Source organism: Equus asinus, chromosome 15 (genome assembly GCF_041296235.1).
Source record: "Equus asinus isolate D_3611 breed Donkey chromosome 15, EquAss-T2T_v2, whole genome shotgun sequence".
Lineage (NCBI taxonomy): Eukaryota > Metazoa > Chordata > Mammalia > Perissodactyla > Equidae > Equus > Equus asinus.
Window position 1 is genome coordinate 18,459,373 of NC_091804.1, and position 18,475 is coordinate 18,477,847.

At 44.9% G+C, this 18,475-nt stretch overlaps 1 protein-coding gene across 4 annotated transcripts in view; it reads left to right on the top strand.

The window, feature by feature from the left end:
• SLC23A2 (solute carrier family 23 member 2) overlaps positions 1–18,475 on the top strand; it is a 145,100-nt gene that overhangs the window by 36,565 nt on the left and 90,060 nt on the right. For 3 of the 4 annotated variants that reach the window (XM_044748853.2, XM_044748854.2, XM_070485612.1), the window contains one exon: positions 11,373–11,633. In XM_044748853.2, the coding sequence (XP_044604788.1) occupies positions 11,526–11,633 (108 nt within the window). In that variant the 5' untranslated portion in view covers positions 11,373–11,525. Of the gene's footprint in view, positions 1–6,722; positions 6,767–11,372; positions 11,634–18,475 lie in introns of those variants that run through there. The other variant, XM_070485613.1, reaches the window with a different exon arrangement.

An 18,475-nucleotide genomic window follows, 5' to 3' on the forward strand; every position in this document is an offset into this window, starting at 1 on the left:
TTGTACCACTTTGGCAGATTATTTCTGTGAGCCTGTTGATTTAAGCTCAGCAAATCACCTGATTTAAATTGGGTGCTTGAAATATGCCTATTATGTCACTGGGCAGAACTTTCGTTACATCGGTGACTGACTTCTAGGCTTTTTTTGCCTGACCCACAATATACAGTATTTTACCTTGAAACTCTGGGTTACCCTTCTCGTCTGAGAGTGCTCTGAAATTTTTCGTTCTGTTAAGTTTCATTGTTTTAAAAACTCTGGTTCAGATCCAGAGTCGATTTCATGGCCTGCTAATGGGTAGTGACTTGAGGTTTGAAAAATGAGAGCAAGGGTTCTTGGAGTGCTTTGGAAAAGGCTGCAAGGGTGATCGAGGTTTTTCAGTTACACCCTGTGAGCATAGCTGTCACCACAAGATCAAGTAATAACCACTCCTTACAGGTTCATTCATCGCGCATAAGTGGAATAATGCTAGCTAGGATGAACGTCAGAATTGTAAACGCCCTGAAGCAGGACTCTCTGTATTAGGCAACCATTTAAGTCATTTCATTAAAGGGAGTTGATCATATATAAGTTGAAGGTATTTGTTCCAATAATCTTTTTTTTTTGGCTTGGATTAAAAGCGTTTAGGTCAAATGTTAGCATTTAACAGGATTTAATGGAGCAGCCACAGTTCAACTATAATCCCCTAATGATGGGATTAAGCAGAGAGCCATGGATTGGCTTTTAAAATGTGCTTTATCATTGAACCTGGCCAGCTCTGAAAGCTTGTTTGTATTTTGGGAAGGACCAGACTACCACTTGGCAAGTAGAGATTTTGTTTCCTTATCCCAAAGTCTTCCTTCTTAGTCATGCTCTCACCTTCTGGGTAGATTTACGCAAGCAGAGAAGATCGCTTTATCCCACCCAGCTTGCCTGCCCCAAGGGTGTGGGTGATCTGGGGACCACCAGCATCAGAACATTCGTGCATGTGTTAATGTAGGTTCCCATGTCCCAGTGCAGGTCTACAGAATCAGAATTTGGGGGAGGGGACATTTCTTAAGTTGGTGGAATCACAGGAGTTTTTGAATTCTTTTTTTCTTCAAAAGTTGATTTTGTTCAAGTATAGATTATATACAGTAAATGGATATACTTACAAGTGGAGCCATCGGGATCACAAGGAAGATATAGAACCTTTCTGTCACTCTGAGATTCCTTCCTCTTGGAGTTCCTCCCTCTTGCTCTTGTCACCGCTCTCTGCTTCCTGTCACTGTAGCTCCGGGAAGCAGGCAGCGTGTCTTGTGTCCAGCTTCTTTCACTCAGCATAGTATCTGTGCAATTCCCCCATGTTCTTATGTACATCAGTGGTTTCTTCCTTTTTATTGGCGAGTATTTTTTTGTATGGACTCACCACGGTTTGTTTATTCATTTACCTGCTGATGACCTTTGGAGGTCTTGAGTTTTGGACTGTTGTAGTAAAAATAGGTTGGAACATTTGTCTGCAAGTATTTGTGTGGAAGAAATCTGTCTTTTGAATAAGTCTCCCAAGTGAGGCTTAGGTACATGAACCACGGATTCTTATTCTCTCTCTTCTTCTCTTTGTTATTCCTGGATCATTTTGGAGAACTGTAGGTTTTTGTGTCTAGATCAAAACATGAGTTTGCCATGCATGTATTCATTCAGTGCCGTGTATTTGGGGTAAATGTGTATCTCATTATCGTTTATTGAGTGTCTCTTCTGTGCTAAGAGCTGGGAATGTAAAGGTGAATTGTCCCCGGGGGGAGTCTGATGATCGGGAGGACTCGTAGTGGTTGATTCATTTAGCCAGTGAGTGCTTGGACCAGGGACTCCTCGGTGCTGATGCTGGGAGGACACGTTTTCTTAGGATTTGGTTGTGCTTCCAAGAAACACAAAAGGTCTTGGTGGTTAACTCCAGGAGCAGCTCAGCCCTTAAAGCCTGTTTGGATAGTACCCTCTTACTTCCGAGTCAGGGGGCCATGGTGGGCCACAGTGAGAAAACTGACACTGATTCTTGGACAGGGGAGAAATGGTCAGATAAGAAAATTAAGTGCAGAAGAAATAATGGCTGGCTGAATGGCTGAGGAAATAAGTACTAATTAGAAGCTGTTATTCTGAATTTGTGTATGTTTATTGGTGGCTGGAGAGCTGGTGGTTCAGTCCTTAGGGAATTGAATGATTTGTTAAAGATCCGAATATTTTGCTTTTCTGCTTAGGGCAGATTTCCCAAATTGCTGTTTTTCCACTCTGCCAGGCTTACGTTTATTTTAAGGTTGACCTTTTTGTTCCTTGGAGACTAATGATTTCCTGCTTGCTCTAAGGTAGTAATTTTTAACCGTGGCCACAGGGCAGCTTTAAAACATCTGGATGCTCAGGCTGCACGACCTATTCAGTCGGACTCTCCGGGCGGGCACCCAGGCAGTCGTTTTTTAAGTTCTTAGGTGGCTCCAACATGGAGTCGAAGCTGAGGACCACTTCTCTGGGGCAGCCTTGGTTATTGGTACGCCTCTTTATGGTCAGTTCCCCACTTTGCCTGCTAAGTGTCATTGACAAAGCCTTGGCTTTTCTCCGTTCTCTTCTGATGACAAAACTTACTTCACTGCTTGAAACATGAGAACTTGATTCCACATGGCCTCGTAACTGCAGAGCGGGGGTCCCGACTCACAAAGAGGACTGGACTGCTCTCTTCCCTCGTTGAGGGGAACGGTCCGCTTCTCTGCCTCTGATTCTGAATAGTGGGCAAGAACCCAGTGCTGGACACCATCGGGCTCTTAGGGGAGAAAGTGGGCATATCTTTCATTGTTAAATAAGTAACTTTAGAAAATAGAGAAGAGTAGAAAGAAGAAAAGAAGTCCTTTATTGTCCCACTCATCAACATTTTGGTTAACATTTTGGTGTGTGCACGGGTGTGTGCACTCTTAGACATACGCACTGGGTTGGTGCTGTACATACAGTTTTTAATTGCATAAATTGCCTTTAATTCTTTTCACTCATTGCCTCATTTAAAAAATCGCTGTCTTCTATTTTATTACTATTATTGTGGTAGGAACATTTAACCTGAAATCTACCCGCTTAACAAACTTTTCAGTGTACAATACAGTATCATTAACTGTAGGCACGATCTGGTACAGCAGATCTCGAGAACTTTCTCATCTTGCATAATAAACTTTATACGTGTCGAGTAGCACCCCCCCACCGGCAAACACCATTATACTCTCTGCTTCTGTGAGGTTGACTGTTTTAGATTCCTCTTACAAGTGGAATCAGGTGATATTTGTCCTTCTGTGCCCGGCTTATTTCACTTAGTATAATATTGTACACACTATTTTTTTAAACCTATTTCCTTACATAACATGAGGTGAACATCTTTCCATGTCAGTAAATATTTCTGTGCCATCATTTTAATGGCTCCATGGTGTTCCTTTGTGTGAATGTACCACAGTTTAACCATTCAATTCCCTAGTGTTGGATATTAGATTTTTCTTGCTTTTTGGTCTTCTTAGCACGCACAATTTTTTGGCTAAATCTTTATGTGTCTTAATTATCACCTTAGGAGAAATTCCTAGAAGTAGTGTTTCCTTAAGACAAATATTAAAATGAATATGAATGTTTATAACTTCTGAGTATAACCAAATTGGCTTCTCGTTAGCAAATTTATTTTTCATTAGAAGTGTGAGTTTGGCTGTTCCTCTACCACCTTACAAATAAAGGTATTAAAAGTAACTAACATAGGTTTAAAAAAAAATGGTACTTCATTTCAGTATACCTTGATTCGATTTCAAACAAGGATCGAGCATTTATTTTGCCATTTGTATTTGGAGGGGATTGAAGATTAGAAGCTTGTATGTTTTGCCCATTTTTATATCAAGGATTTTGTTTTTTGTTTATTGATTTGTAGGATCTCTTCAAATAGTAGAGATACCAACACATTATCTTATGTGTATTATATTTTGGTTTTTGTTTGTGTGATTTTTCTCCATATGGAAATCTGGAAAATTTTATAGTGCAAAATCTATCAGCCTCTCTCTCTTTTTCATCTGTAATGATATGCTAAGAAAGGAGTCCCCCGCCGTAACATTATATAATCATTTAGTGGCTTTATTATCATTTTTTTAACCTTAGGTTTTACTTTTTCTGGATTTTATTACTTAATAGTGAACCGATTGTCTTGGCATGTTGTGTTGAAAAATCCATACTTTGTCTTACGATTTTCAGTGCCTCCCACATCACATATTCGTGGGTTGTGGGTTTTCTGTTTCTGATCTTTTTGTCTGTTTTGTGCCCATGTTGAACTCTTCTCTGCATTACAGCTTTACGTTAGGGCTCCTATCTGATAGAGCACACTCTTCGTACTCTTTTTTCAAATATTTGTGGCTATTCTTGGTTATTCTTCCACAGGAATTTTTTCAAGCCTCTTTTTTCCCCTTTTGGGGTATTGATTTTTATTAAATGTATATACATTATGTTTATAGGAAAATGAATATTCTTACAGTAGCTTTCTTATCCAAGAATATAGTCTGTTTCTCTGGTTACACTAATCTCTTTTGTGGCGCTTAGTAATAGTTTATAACTTTATTCATAAAGGCCATACACATTTTTTGCTAAATTTATTGTGTATTTAATGGTATTATTGCCATTTTAAACCGGATTCCTTCATCCTCTTATCTTGAGGGGTCGGCAGACTTTTCTGTAAATATCTTAGTTTTGGGGGGCCAGATGGCCTCTGTCACAGGTTCTTCTTGCTTCTTGTTGTTTACAACCCTTGAAAAGTGAGAAAACCGTTCTTCTCCGGGGACCGTACACACCCAGACCAGGCAGTAGTTGGCCACCTTCTGATCTGGCTGCGTCTTGCTGGAGGAGCTCTGCTCATGGCTTTTGTACCTGTTCTGGCCATCTCTGTATAGATTCACCAAGGTTTACACATTGCTTGATGTGGTTGTAATTTGGTATTTTCCTTTCAGTCTTTTCACATCTTTCCTTGGTCTTCCCCCTCATCTTCCTCTGTCAGTCCAATGATAGCAGTGATGTCGACACCCTGGTGTGACCCTGACATTACTGGGTCTGTTGTATCACAGATATGTTTGATGTTAACTGTTAATTTCCTTTCCCAAGTTAGTAACAGTATTCCGCAAGAATGCTGTTATATTATATGAAGAGTCGTTATTTTTTTTAAGCATCACTTAACTCGTTCCACAAATTTTGGGGAGCCTTTAACATAGGTGCTAAGTTCGGGACCAGGATGGGGGGATGCAGGCTGTGGATACTGCCCCTTGTTCTGCAGCTGTCTGGCTGGGCAGGTGGACATGAGCTTGCTGTGTCATAACCATCTTCCTGGTTCCCCGACACCGCGATGCTGGTGATGAGAAGCACTGATGGGAGTTACCCCAATGGGCGAGGCTGAGGTGAAGGGTGCCTATTTTGGAGGGACGGCATGTGCAAGGGCCTGACACCTTCAGGAAACCAGAATACATCAGTGACAGCTGACTGGGGGCCAAGCTTCACAGTAGGCTTCACAGTGACCCCGCAGCCTTGTTAAGGGTGTTGTTCTAAGGCTAATTAGGACGCCATCAAAGGGCTTGATAGTTTCTGTAGCATGGTTGTGCTGGCTCCAGTATGGACTGGTGGTAGGGCCATCAAGATGGAACAAGAAAATGGGACAAGAGGCTGATGTGCTGTTGACGAGATCATGGCTTGCAGGGTGGCCAGAGTGCACAGCTTTGGGAGCTCCTGGTCTGCGGAGGGTGGGCTTCAGCCCTGGAGAAGGAGCTTGGCAGTCCTCGCTCCTGCGAGCTCCCTCAAAAGTCACACGGAGGGCAAAAAGCACACAGCGAATCAGGCGGAGACAGTACTTCCAGGCCAGCTGGCTTGGACTCTGTTTGCTTTGGGAGGTCGGCTGTAAACTGAGCTTTTAAAGGACAGTGTTGTATGTATGTCAGTCTTGCGTAAATGTTAGTAGGACAGGAATACTGATTAAAGTTTGAATCCTGCTCCACTGCTTAAAGCTGTGTATCCTTTGGCAAGTTACTTAACTTCTCTGAAGCTTTGTTTCCACTTTTGTGTGCAAATCAAGTAATACTATGCCTACTAGGGAGAAATAATTGCCATTTACGGAATGAGAGGGAAGGATGTGCCTGGCACACGGAGGCACTCAGCTGGAAGACTGCTGTTATCACTCTCACTGTGTGGTCGTCATCATTCCCATTGTCAGAGGACAGTCATCATTCCCTTTGTCAGAGGACATCGTTAGCGTCTTTCAGCCCAGCCCCTCCTCTCCCTTCGGCTTATGCTCGCTCGGGGCAGGATGGCAGTGGCCTTGCTTATTCTTTCTTCCACAAGGAGGAGGGAGGGGTGATGGGGGAACGTGGTGGCAAACATGGCCCAGGTGTCAGATTCCCTGGGGGCTTTTGCCTTTTGTTTTAACACACATTCTAACACAGATCCTAAGCTCCTCTCCCCCTTTCCCTCCCTCTTATCTTTTGCTGTGTTTGCGTCTGGGCCTTGGCATTTCCCCACACAAAAGTTCAGCCTGGATGGATGACACACTCTGATCTCAGGTTGGTGCGTGGTTTCTGGCCTTGAGGTTGTCTTCATCACTCTTGAGTACTTGGCTGTGGGACGCTCTGTCACGAAGGGTGACACCCTTCCCTTGCTAGACTTTGAGGCTTCTGCCCCGAAGCCTTTCTCAGAGCATCCTGCCCTGCACTTTCTTTGGCCCCATCTCCTCTTATGCTCACTTGGGTCTATGTCTTCAGGACACTCCAGAGGCTGCTGTCCTGTAAGAGATGGGCAGAGGGAATGGCTGGGTCCCCCCAGGGTAGATTTTGAGGGTCATATGCTTGGTAGAGAAATGGAATACAGAGTACTTGATGGAAAGTGGTCTTGTCAGGACGGAACTGTCGCCCTTTGTTCCTGGTGATGGGGGCAGTGGGGAGGGTTGGCTGCTGCAATGGCTGTAACGTGTCTGAAACAACACAGAGACAGAATTAACCTAGGAGAGTAAATGTATTCTATGTGAAAAAGTCCTGTCATTTTCCTTCATGTTACTCTGGGTGAGCGTGGATTGGAAAGCTCTGCTGGCACGCTCATGGCGATGGGGCTGGATGTGGACCAGTCTGATCTTCTTCGGGGACTCTATTCCAAGGGATTGGAGTGTGCAAAGGGTTTGTTATACAACACCATTATTTATAATTGGTTGTAAACATGATCCTCCAAATGACCCGCAGCAGAGTTGTGGTGATTTCTACAGTGGAACTTCACGTCGCTGTGAAATAGCATAGTTGTGAAGAATGACACACGTCTATGATGGAATAGGTAGCGGTGGGTGTTAAGGTGGTGGGACCACTGGGGGTTATCTGGATGTGGAATTTTAGGATCTGCCTTCTTTCCTCTCAGAATGCTGGGGACATCACTTTTTCTTCTGTTTTTTAGCTATTAGATGAGAAGTCTTTATATAATATATAATAGAATAAGAGACAATATGCTAGTCATTCCTTTGTGAACAGTGTTTTTGTTTTTTTCTGACAGAGGTTTTCAGGGTTTTGTATCTGTAGAATTCAGACGTGGTCCCGGGATGTGTGGCTGGGGTCGTCTTTCAGCGCTCCTCCCCAACACTGAGATGTCCAGTGGATCAGAAGTCTGTTTTCAGTGTGAGGATTTGTTTTGTCTGCTCTTTCTTTGACTCCTCATCCATCTGTTCCATTATCTGGCTGTCTTTGGAACTCTTCTTCTGCGGACATTTGTTCTTCTGGCTCTAACATGTGTTTGTGCAATTGTTCTAATAATCTACAAGTTTGGTTTCCAATAGTACATCTTCCAAGAGATTTATTTTGGCAATCATGTTTAATTTCCAAGAATTCTTTTTGGTCCTTTAGTTAACTACTTTTTCTTGAATTCCACTGAGGATATGAATGAATTAGAGCATTTTAAAGGTACTCTCCTGATTCTTGAATTAATTTTGCCTCATGGGGCATTAATTCCACTCTATCTAGCTTGGTCTTCTTTCTGCTTGTTCATTCCCCTCTGATGTCCACTGACACCCCGCCCACTTCGTGAGACCTGGGAGCCAACGCTGAGGCCAACTCTTTTGTGTACAAGGCTCCAGGAGGTATTCTCAACTGTGCTTTTTGAAGTTGAGGCCTTTCTTAGTTGCCAAATAGTTGTACTGTGGGGATTGCAGGGGGAGTTTTAAAATGAGATTTATTCTTTCATATTTCCAAGAAATCTCTGCAGTGTTTTCGTAATCAGAAATAAAATAAGCTGTATTATACATTATCACCATCTCAGACTCCCAGGTCAGAGACCCTGGTGCCATTTTGACTCTTTCCCTGGCCCTACGCCGTCTGCACAGGTAGGTGCTAGTTCTGTTCCACTCTCCAGTTTCTCTCTTACTGCCTTCCCACTTCTTCTCCTGTGTTGCTGCTGCCCTGCGGCCCCTGATTCTTACCTGCATGGACACTCCAGGCTTCGGATCTTCCTGCCTCTACTTCGTGTGCTGCTTTGTCTGCCTTTTGCACTGTAAGGAAGTCCCTTCCCAAAGCACAGGTCTGACCATCATCCTTACCCTCTTTGAGTCTCCTCTTTCTGCTGAATTGAGTGTAAGCTCTTTATCTTGGCACCCTCTGGGGGCTCTGTGGTCCTAGCTAACGTGCCCGCCACCTCCACCTCCTGTGCAGTGAGCTGCTCAGTGACTCGTGTCCCTGCTTCTCTGAACCACCTTGATATGCACCTGGGTTTGGGCCACTTGGCTTCGGTGGGCAGGGGCAATCTGGAGGTGACAGGAAGCTGGCCTCCTTGGGTTTGCCTGTTGGTATCCCAGTGATGAGATCAGCAGGCTGAGCACTGTGCCCGGAGTGTAAGGCGTAGGAGGCCACAGGCGTGGTGAGAGAGAATCACTGAAGGGTATATGCAGGCACTTCAGGAAGAGGACAGACCACACCCATGGCGAAGCCGAAATACGTATGTAAGGAAAGGACCAGTAAAAAGTTCAAGGAAAGGTCTCTAATCATAGGAACCTGCGCAGCCACACAAAGTAACAGTCCCGTTGGTAGCCATATAGCAGCTGAACAACAGAGGAGGGTACACTCCTGCTTCTGTGCACACTTTGCCTCTGCTAGGAATTGGGGATTTTTTTTTTGAATTGTAAAATACTATAATGAAGAATATAGGATAAATCTATGTAGTTAACATACACCGTCTCTGTCAGAGCTACAAGTAGAGCCTTGAGTGTTTTCTAAGCAATGTCCGTAACTTCCCCTTTGAATATAGAAAGTCTCCACTTTCATGTGCTGGAAACTGCATAGTAAAGCAGGTCTTCATATCCCCTACAAGCAGCAGGAAAGACAGGGAAAAATATAATGGCCCACTCATCCCTGTTATTGAAAAGGGAAAATTATTTAAAAAGTCACTAAGCTGCAGTAAGTCCCGTAGACTGACTTTGGTATGGGCTTTGCTCTGTCTTGTGCTGTGCATGTCCCTGCTTCTCAAACTAGGGGACGTGATCTTGTGCTCAGGATCCACATAGCACATTTGGGATGTCATTTTGGGGAGGAGGGAAATATCTTTAAACCAGGGTTTCTTAGTCTTGGCACTCTTGACATTTGGGGTGGGACAATTCTTTATTGTGGCATCTGTCCTGTGCGTTGTAGGATGTTTAGCAGCCCTCCTGGCCTCTGCCTCTAAGATACACTGGTAGCTCTCCTCCTGTCATGATGACCAAAAATGTCTCCAGATGTTGCCAAATGTCCCCCGGAGGGGACTTCACTCCTGGTTGAGAGCTGCCGCTTTCAACAGACAAGGATGTGACATGAACAAGAACGCACGGTGTGCATGGACATTTTAAACTGTAAGAGCTGCCTCAAAAAAGTGTGGTGTGTGCACCTGGCTCCTCTGTTCCATTGATGTAACTCGATGTTCTGGCAACTGTTTCTTGTACTTTTCCCTTTTGTCCTCTTAACTATTGAATTCTCAAGTTTTGTCCAGTTCTTTCTCTTTTCTTACTTGTTCGTGTTTTTCTCCCTGGCTCATCCAAAGTATTTGCTGAGTGAAAAGTGTCTCTAAGCGAATTCCTTGAACAGGAGGTTTCCTGCTTGTATTTTTAAACTTCTTATCGGTCTGCCTTCACATCTGCAGGACAGCTTGGTTGGATTCTTCATTCTCGATGGGAAATTAATTGGTGCTGAGCTCTGACATCATTCTAATCAGAGTGCCAATGGATGTTCTCTGTCCCTTCTTACCCCCACCTGCTGGTGGTATTTTTTTCTTCACCATAAAAATGTAGGCATACTTGGGCACGTTGGACTGTATGTGTGCCAACCCTTGGAGGGGTCCTTTGTGCCCTCTCCTTTATGAAGCCAGATTCTCTTCTTAATCTTTGGGTGGATCTCTCTTATTGTCCAAGTCATGCTCCTGTGGTTTGAAATTGAGTTTTTCATTTTCTCCTGCTTCACTGGAACTTGGCTGCATAGAACTGTGTCAGTAGCTCCTGCTTTTGACTTTGGCTTATATTTTCTCGTAGCTTGGAGTGTGGCACAGATTCTCTGAGCACGTCAGATCCATCATGGGTCCAGTAGTATTCATCTTCCTGCCCCTTGCTTATCTCTTGACACTTTGCCCCCACACCCCGGCTCCCGCCCCACTTTTTTGGTTGGATTTTTTTCCTTTAGGTTTATGTTGTCATTTGATTGATATTGAATGGCTCTATTTTTTGTGTGTCCTCCTAGCCCATTTAAAGATCATCTTGCCACCTTCCTGGAATTCTGTGTGGCCGTTTAATTCTAGGTTGGTTTTATCTCCTCCTCTTTATACTTTGGAGTGCCTTCCCCTACCTTTAATTGGGCACCTGTAGGGAATTCAGAATTATTTTAGTATCCATCCAATCATAGTAAATTGGCTATAACTGCCCTGTCTAGTATGATTGCCATTAGCCACAAGTGGCTATTTAAATTTTAATTAAAATTAGATGCAATTAAAAATTCGCTTTCTCTATCGCACTAGTCACACCTCAAGTGCTCAATAGCCTTGTGACTAATGACGACTGTATTGGACAAGGCAGATGTAGGACATCCCCATCATTGGAGAAAGTTCCATTGGATAGTGCTGGGCTATAAGATATTAACCATAATGCATGTCAGAGAATTACCTCTGCTATTTTTTATCCCTGGTATTCTGATATTTTTGATGAAATATCGTCCCCCTCTCCAGGGGACACTTCAAAATCAGCAAGTGACTAAATGAAGAGGGGTTGAAAAGTGTAATTAAGTAATGTATTTTTGGATGTTCGGATGTAACTTGTACTCTGACTGTCCTATGCGGGAGACTTGGTGACGGTGCATCCCTTGTGGTGTGTATCCTTGAGGTGATTGGGCTGTTTTCTCTTTTTCTAGGGTCTAAGAGATGGCGCTTGTCGGGGTCAGCTCTGCCTGAGAATTGGGTGCTCCAGGCTCTGGACAGCCAGCTCTGATCCTGGGCTCCTCGCTTGAACACGCCTTCCCTTCCAGCCACTCCAGTCCAACGGCCAGACCACTCGTTTTCTCTTAATGATGGGAATCGGCAAGAACACGACATCCAAATCTGTGGAGGCTGGGAGTTCCACCGAAGGCAAATATGAAGACGAAGCGAAGCACCCCGCTTTCTTCACCCTCCCGGTAATAGCATTCCCTTCTTGAGTCACTCTCAAGTGATTAATAGTAGTATGGGATTAGCTTTAATACTCATGTTTTCACTGAAGGTTGAGGCATTTGAAAACCAAATGCTTTTCACGTGAGGGAGTCTTTGGGAACGTTGTTGGCTGACTGGTTCGGGCCCTGCTCTCTGCCTGGAGTCACCTGATGGGATTAACTCCAGGAAGGAAGCATGCATTGCTAGGAACCTTGTAAAACCTGCCCGGTGCTTACTGTGTACTGGAGGATGTCGAAGGCTTAATTTTATCTCCAAAAATGTGTTCTTATGAAATAACCTGTAACCCGACTTCAGACTTGAATTGCACGGTGGGAGAATGAATGAATGACTTGTTGTTTGGGACCCAAGTGTCCGTGCTTTGTGATGGCAGCAGCATCCAACGTAGAGGTAGTTTTACCTGAACAAGTGATATTAGTCAGATAAGGCTGATGACACACATTCATTATATTCAATGCCAAGATTTTTGTACATGTGGGATTATGACTTGATGTGTATAAAGTTACCTAAAGTGTTGGTTTGAAAAAGAAGAAACCTCTTGAGAGAGAACTTGCCTCAAGGTGTTTTTCTCTTAATATTGAAAATGAGGTTAATGGCAAGGATACCATTCTAGGCTTCCTTAAAACATGGTCCCGGAGTTTGCCTCGCTGCGGCATTGCAGTGAGAAAGAAAGATGTGAACAGAGCATCTTTAAGTACCTTGGTTGCCCGACTTGCGTTCAATGGTTCGATTTTTACCCTATAAATTCATGGAGAGATGTGCCACTGATTTTACACTTGGCATTACTGTTTTTTTTTTCTTCCTGTAAAGTGAAATTTTGAAACTGGATATTCTGTTATATTGAAGGCTTATGGTTGACACAGGTTTTCTAGAGGAAGAAGCAAGCCAGTTTTTCAAGTTGAAGTTAGATCGTCTTTGAGCAGTGAGCAGGAAAGTTTCGTGCGTGGGTATTCACTTCACTACTGACTTTCTCTGCTGTGGAGCCCAGCAGGCCCTTCCCCTCACGCTCCTCCACTTGAGAGACAGGAACTTGAGCACACCTTAGCCACCCACCTGCCTCGTCATTATGGCCTGGAGTTTTAGCTTTGCTTATTTTCACATTCAAATTGTGGTATTTTACAGTTAGCAGTTAGATTCACCGGCATGTGGGATCAGTTTTCGTATTAAGTGTTTTCTTATATCCGTCTCCTTCCTTATGAGTTTACTTTTCTTTTAAAATACACTGAGGGTCTGTGAATGGCACTGCTTCGTCTTCGTACGTCTGAAAATAACTATTTGGCTCTCAACTCTTGAGTGAACTTCTGTTAATTAAGCACGAGAACCTCCCAGCCCATCTCCGTTCCTCTTGAACTGCTTTCTCGTGATTTGATCGTCGTCTTCTGGCACTGCCTTCCGGATGGAGTCCCCAGTGTTACTTTCCCGTGCACTGATTCTTTGTGTCCAGTTATGTGTCTATGTTGAATTTTTATTGCAATGATTATATTTCTTATTTCTAAGATTTTTGTTTGGTCCATTTCTGCCTGTTTTTGGTTCTTGATTTCTGGTGTGTACGTGTTTGTTTTAAAGTGTGTCATCATTTAAGTCATTGAAGACCCTAATGTACTTATTGTAAAGTATTTCTCCACTTGCTCTATTTTCATCTGGCGTTTCTTACTGTTTCTTTTAAGATTTTCTTCTCTCTCCCCACCACCCACCCCTTCTCTCTCTGTGGTTTTGCATTCTCCTTTCCTGGATGCGGTCTAGAACTGGGGCTTACAGGGGAGGTCTTACTCTTTCCCCCAGGGTGCAGACCGTGACACGAAGGAGTGAGGAAATGTTCTGGCCCCTGACTTTGAGCATGCACCTGGTTCTGGTCCCTTACTTGTGTTGGGGGCCCCTGAGTCCCTCTTTCCCTCTGGAGCCAAGAGCTGCCTAACTGAGGTCTTCCAGGCCCCGATATCAGCCCATTCATCGCTTTATGTTTCTTGTATACAGAAAGGCTTGTCTGGTTTTAGGCTTGCCTCTTTTGGGGTTTCCCCTCTAGTGTTAGTTTTTAGGAGTAGGGCTGGAAGGAGTGCTCCTCCAAGTGTTAATTTCTAGATCCGTCTTCACCGGGAGCCCTTGCGAGTACATGGGAGCTGGGAATGTGGACATAATATGTAGTTGAACGTAAATATAATGTGATATAAAGTTGATTTAACACTAGGGCAGCTTAATTTGGAAAGTTACAGAATTTTTAGCCCAGTCTCAGGCTATAAAAGTAAGCATGAAAAAGGGGGGTGAAGGGGAGGGGTGCTGGAGTCCGATCCTGGGAATGGATTGGGAGGGGAGCTCAGCACGTGAACCTCAGGGTCACTTGGAACCGAGGATGCCAAGGAGTGTGTTAACATGACCTCCCTCAGAGCTTATGAGAACGCAGAAGGTGAAATAAAAGAAGGAGAACAAAGCCTGTCGAAGAATGTTTATCAAGAAGTAGTTCATGTGATGGAATTTGGGGTTGGAAAGGTTTGTTAGAAAATACTTTGTAATATAGTAAAAATAGGAACACCATACTGCCCATATTTAATCACTGGTGACATTGCTACCCTAAGAAAACTTGAAAAAGAAGATAGAAGAGCATTTTGAGTGATTTGCTTGTTGACAGGACTGAGGAGGGGCCTGGCTTGGAGCTGGTCTCTTCCCGCTGCCTAGTTGATGGGGTGACTTTGGTCACTGCCTCTCTGCTCTTAGGGCACATGTCTGTGTCTCCCTGTTCCTCGTTCAGCCCACAAGGTCTAGACACTAATTTCACAGAATCCAGCAGCCTTAGACTGAAAGTGGCTTTAGACCCTCCTAGTGGTTCTGTGGGAAGGGGAAATACAGGGATTTTCCCGCTGTGTGCTTCACATGATGTGTTAATTAAGTGGCGTTGATATCAGATCACACAAGGTCCTTATCCCCAAGGTCACAGCCAGTGAGGAGGACAGCAGCTGCACATAAGCAATGCGATGACAGGTACAGTGCAGTGAGCGTCCTAGTTCAGCAGGTGGTCTTGGGGCGGGCAGTAAAGAGGAAGAGTGGGGAGTGGTGTTGATTTCCCTGCTGTACTTGATGCTCCAGGAGGAGCAGAGGTGAAAATGAGGCTCGGTCCTGTTTCCTCCCGCTGCTTGTCAGTGTGAGCATCTGGCTGACAGGGTGATTCTGGTTGTGTTTTGTTTTTTTCTTTTCCTTATAACATGGCACCTCAGAGCATTGGAAAATGATATTTTGGATTTGTGGGGTATACTCCTATGAGATTCTCTAGTAGTTTTAAAGAGAGGTGATTTTTTTGCTGATTTTAAAACACCTCTCCCATGGAAAACTAGAGAAGGAGAGGTGTGGGTAGAGGCAGGAGGAGTTGAGGTGGGGAGAGGACTCTTGGCTGTGCTGGGCCCTGGAGGCAGTGGCAGCTGAAATGGACCTTGAGGTGAAAGGAGGCAGCAGTGGAACATGTCAAGAGGCTGGAAAGGACAATGGGCGAGAAGGTTCAGCCTGAGCCAAGTCAGGCGCCAAAGGGGAAAGAAGGATGCAGAGGGGCGGCCTTAGAACAGTGAGCCGAGAGCCTAGATTCTGGGTGGTTCTTGAGTGATTGGCCAAGAAGGTTACAAGTTTCTAGTTTATCAGTAAAAAGCTGTCTCTGAGTTTTGACCAGGGGAATAACCCAGTAGGCTGTGCTTTAGGAACACTGAAGAGTAGTCTGGGAGTACTGTAGAGAATGAACTGGAGTCAGGCACAATTACAGGAAGAAAAGTGTTGTCTTAGTCACCTCGGGCTGCTATAACAAATTACTGTAGACGGCAGGGCTTAAACAACAGACATTTATTTCTCGCAGTTCTGGAGGCTGGGAGGCCCAAAATAAAGGTACTGGAAGATTCAGTTCCTGGGGAGGGCTCTGTTCTTGGCTCGCGGACAGCCGCCTTCTCACCGCGTCCTGACGTGGCTGAGAGAGGAAGGTCTTGCGTCTCTTCTTCCTCTTATAAGGGTGCTAACTGCATCCTGGAGCTCCACCCTCATGACCTTATCTAACCTAATTACCTTTCAGAGGCCCCACCTAACACCATCCCATCGGGGGTTGAGGCTGCAACATATGAATTTTGGGGGAACAAAACATTCCATCCAGAACAGGTATCTGTTGCAATAATCATTTAGCAAGTATTTATTGAACACGTGCTCTGTAAGAGGTGGCCCATATCTGTGCATAAAACTTTACAACTTACTCTTGACCCAGAAGTAGTGAGTGGGCAGTTCCAGCACACGAGAGTGAGCACTGCAGTCGGGATTCCTGCAGGGTGCAACAGGAGCCCCTGGAAGGCCCCTAGACTCTTTTTGGGATGACTGGTTGGGGTGGGGACAGATTAGGACAGGGAGAGTGAGGGAGGCCTGGGAGGTACCAAAGGCCTGAGTGGGGGTGGGGTGCAGGAAGAATGGAGGGAAGGCTGACAGACGAGATACTGAGACCTGAGGGCCGGGACGGGAGAGGGTGGAAGTGAAGGATGACATTAAGATTTTATGTGTTTGAAACCTGGTTGTGTGGATTGTGCTTTTGCAGAAAATATGAAGTCCAAGGAAAACCATAGGTTTGGAGGATGGAAAGAGGGGAGATGATGGGTTTCATTTGAGAAGTTGTGAATTTTTTTTTTCCTTAGAGATTGGCACCTGAGCTGACAACTGTTGCCAATCTTCTTTTTTTTTTTTGTCTTTTTCTTTCTTCTTCTTCTTCCCAAACCCCCCAGTACATAGTTGTATGTTCTAGTTGTGACGACCTCTGATTGTGCCATGTGGGACGCCACCTCAGCATGGCTTGACGAGCAGTGCCATGTCCACACCCAGGATGCGAACCAGCAAAACCTTTAGCCACTGAAGCGGAGCTGGTGAACTTAACCACTCGGCCACGGGGCCGGCCCTGAGAAGTTGTGAATTTTTAATGCTGATGGGACTCCTAGACCCTGCAGGCAGGCACTGAGTGAGTGGGGCCTGGAGCACGGAGAGAGCAGGAGTGCCATCAGTACAGGCCTGGGGCTCAGGTGGTGTGGCTGAATCCGTGGGAGAGGATATGGCTGCCCGGGAGAGAGCTGGCTGGAAGAAAGCTGAGGACCTCATGTTGACAGTGCCCACATGTGGGTGACCCAAGGCATCGGGACCAGGCACCCTTGCCTGCCAGGGTCTTGCTGCATCCCAGCTTTTCCAAATGCACACATTGAAGAACAGCCATCAGGGCAGCTCTGTGTTTGTCCTTTTCTCCAGATCTGTGCTGTCCAGCACAGTAGCTGCTAGCCACCTGTGGCTATTTAAATGTAAACTAATTAAAATTAAATAAAATCTAAAATTCAGGGCCTTAGTTGCTCTAGTCAAGTGCTTGATAGCCACACAAGGCTCGTGATTGGCCCGTCTCTTTCTTCCTGGTCAGAGCCTTGCTAGACTCTAAAATGCTCCAGGCTGCTATTTCCTCTTTGCTTTGGAGTCAGATGCTGGGTCTCAGGCTCTTGGCTGTTCAGGTGTCTAGAGACAGGTGTGCTGGAGTGCAGGGAGGGGGGCACGGAACCAACGCTGGTGGCTTCTCAGAACCAGGTTTGGGGAGGGTCTGCTGGAGGGGGTTGCTGGGGTTTTCAGTGGGGATTAAGGATCCCATCATTAGAGATTCTCTTCAGCATCCTGGGTTAGATAAATGCTTCCTTGGATGTTATAAGTGCTGATTTAAAAAAAACTCCTGTGGAAGGGAATCAGCATTTCTTTAAACAAAATAAAACAAAGACCCACGGCAGTAATGTAAAGAGAAAAAGAATAAATCCATACATAGAGGAAGAGTAATGAATAGGTCACGGTAAGAACGAGACACACAAAGCCCCAGGATTCATAGGAACTAGGTCATGCGATCAGGGTTGATATTAAGTAGAAGAAACAGCAAAAGATCTTCTCCTTCTCCCACGGGAGTCTTATTAGGCAAGTTTGTGTGTTCAAAGGCAGCTAGGAAACGTGTAATAGGGAGGCATGCCACAGAGCAAGGAATTAGAACCAGGAAAACAGTAAAACGTCTTGAAGGATTGCCATTCCCTAAGGACCCTGGCTGGGAAGCACAGCCTGGAAGAGGTCCTGTGTTTGCTCCGTTGTTCTTCTATGTCACTTGCTCTTGTTTCTTCTGAACCTGGAGGGGCATCCAGGGAAACCAAGTTAATAGCCTCAACTATATTGTTGGCACAGGCCCACCTGTCATCCGGCCTGTCGTTTTCAGCACACGGTCATCGCTGCCAGTTCAGAGCTAGGCAGAGGTTTAGGGCTCCTTAAGTTTTGTTTCTGCTTCTTCTAACAGCCTCTGTGAGGATATTTAGTTCTCCTTTCTTGGGTGCCAAGAGTAGATTATTCAGTCTGGAGATATTAGGGGTATGGACTGAGGTTTCGCTTTATTAGGCTCAATTTTATGAGAATGGGAGAGATACTCATCTGTGTTCACACAATCCATAATTTGTTTCGGATTCCCTTAGAGTATTTTCCTCAGAACCATATAGTGTTAAGAACTGATAGACCCCCGGTGTGATAGGCACCACACAGACGGGGTAACAAGCTGCTTACAGTTCAGTAGAGTGTGAGATAATGGAAAATATATGTATTGGTCTCTGCCCCCGGTTGCTGGCACAGGCGCCTAAAACCCTTGTAAATTCCTGAGTGATAAGAGCACTGGGAACATCTTTTGTTCCATTGTTCTATTGACTCTGAGTGGGCTCCTGGACGGCTCCTGGGAGGGGGCAGGTCACCAGAAAGACCAAGCTGTGATTAGAAGCTTGGAATTCTCAGCCCCACATCCTACCCTCCAGAGAGG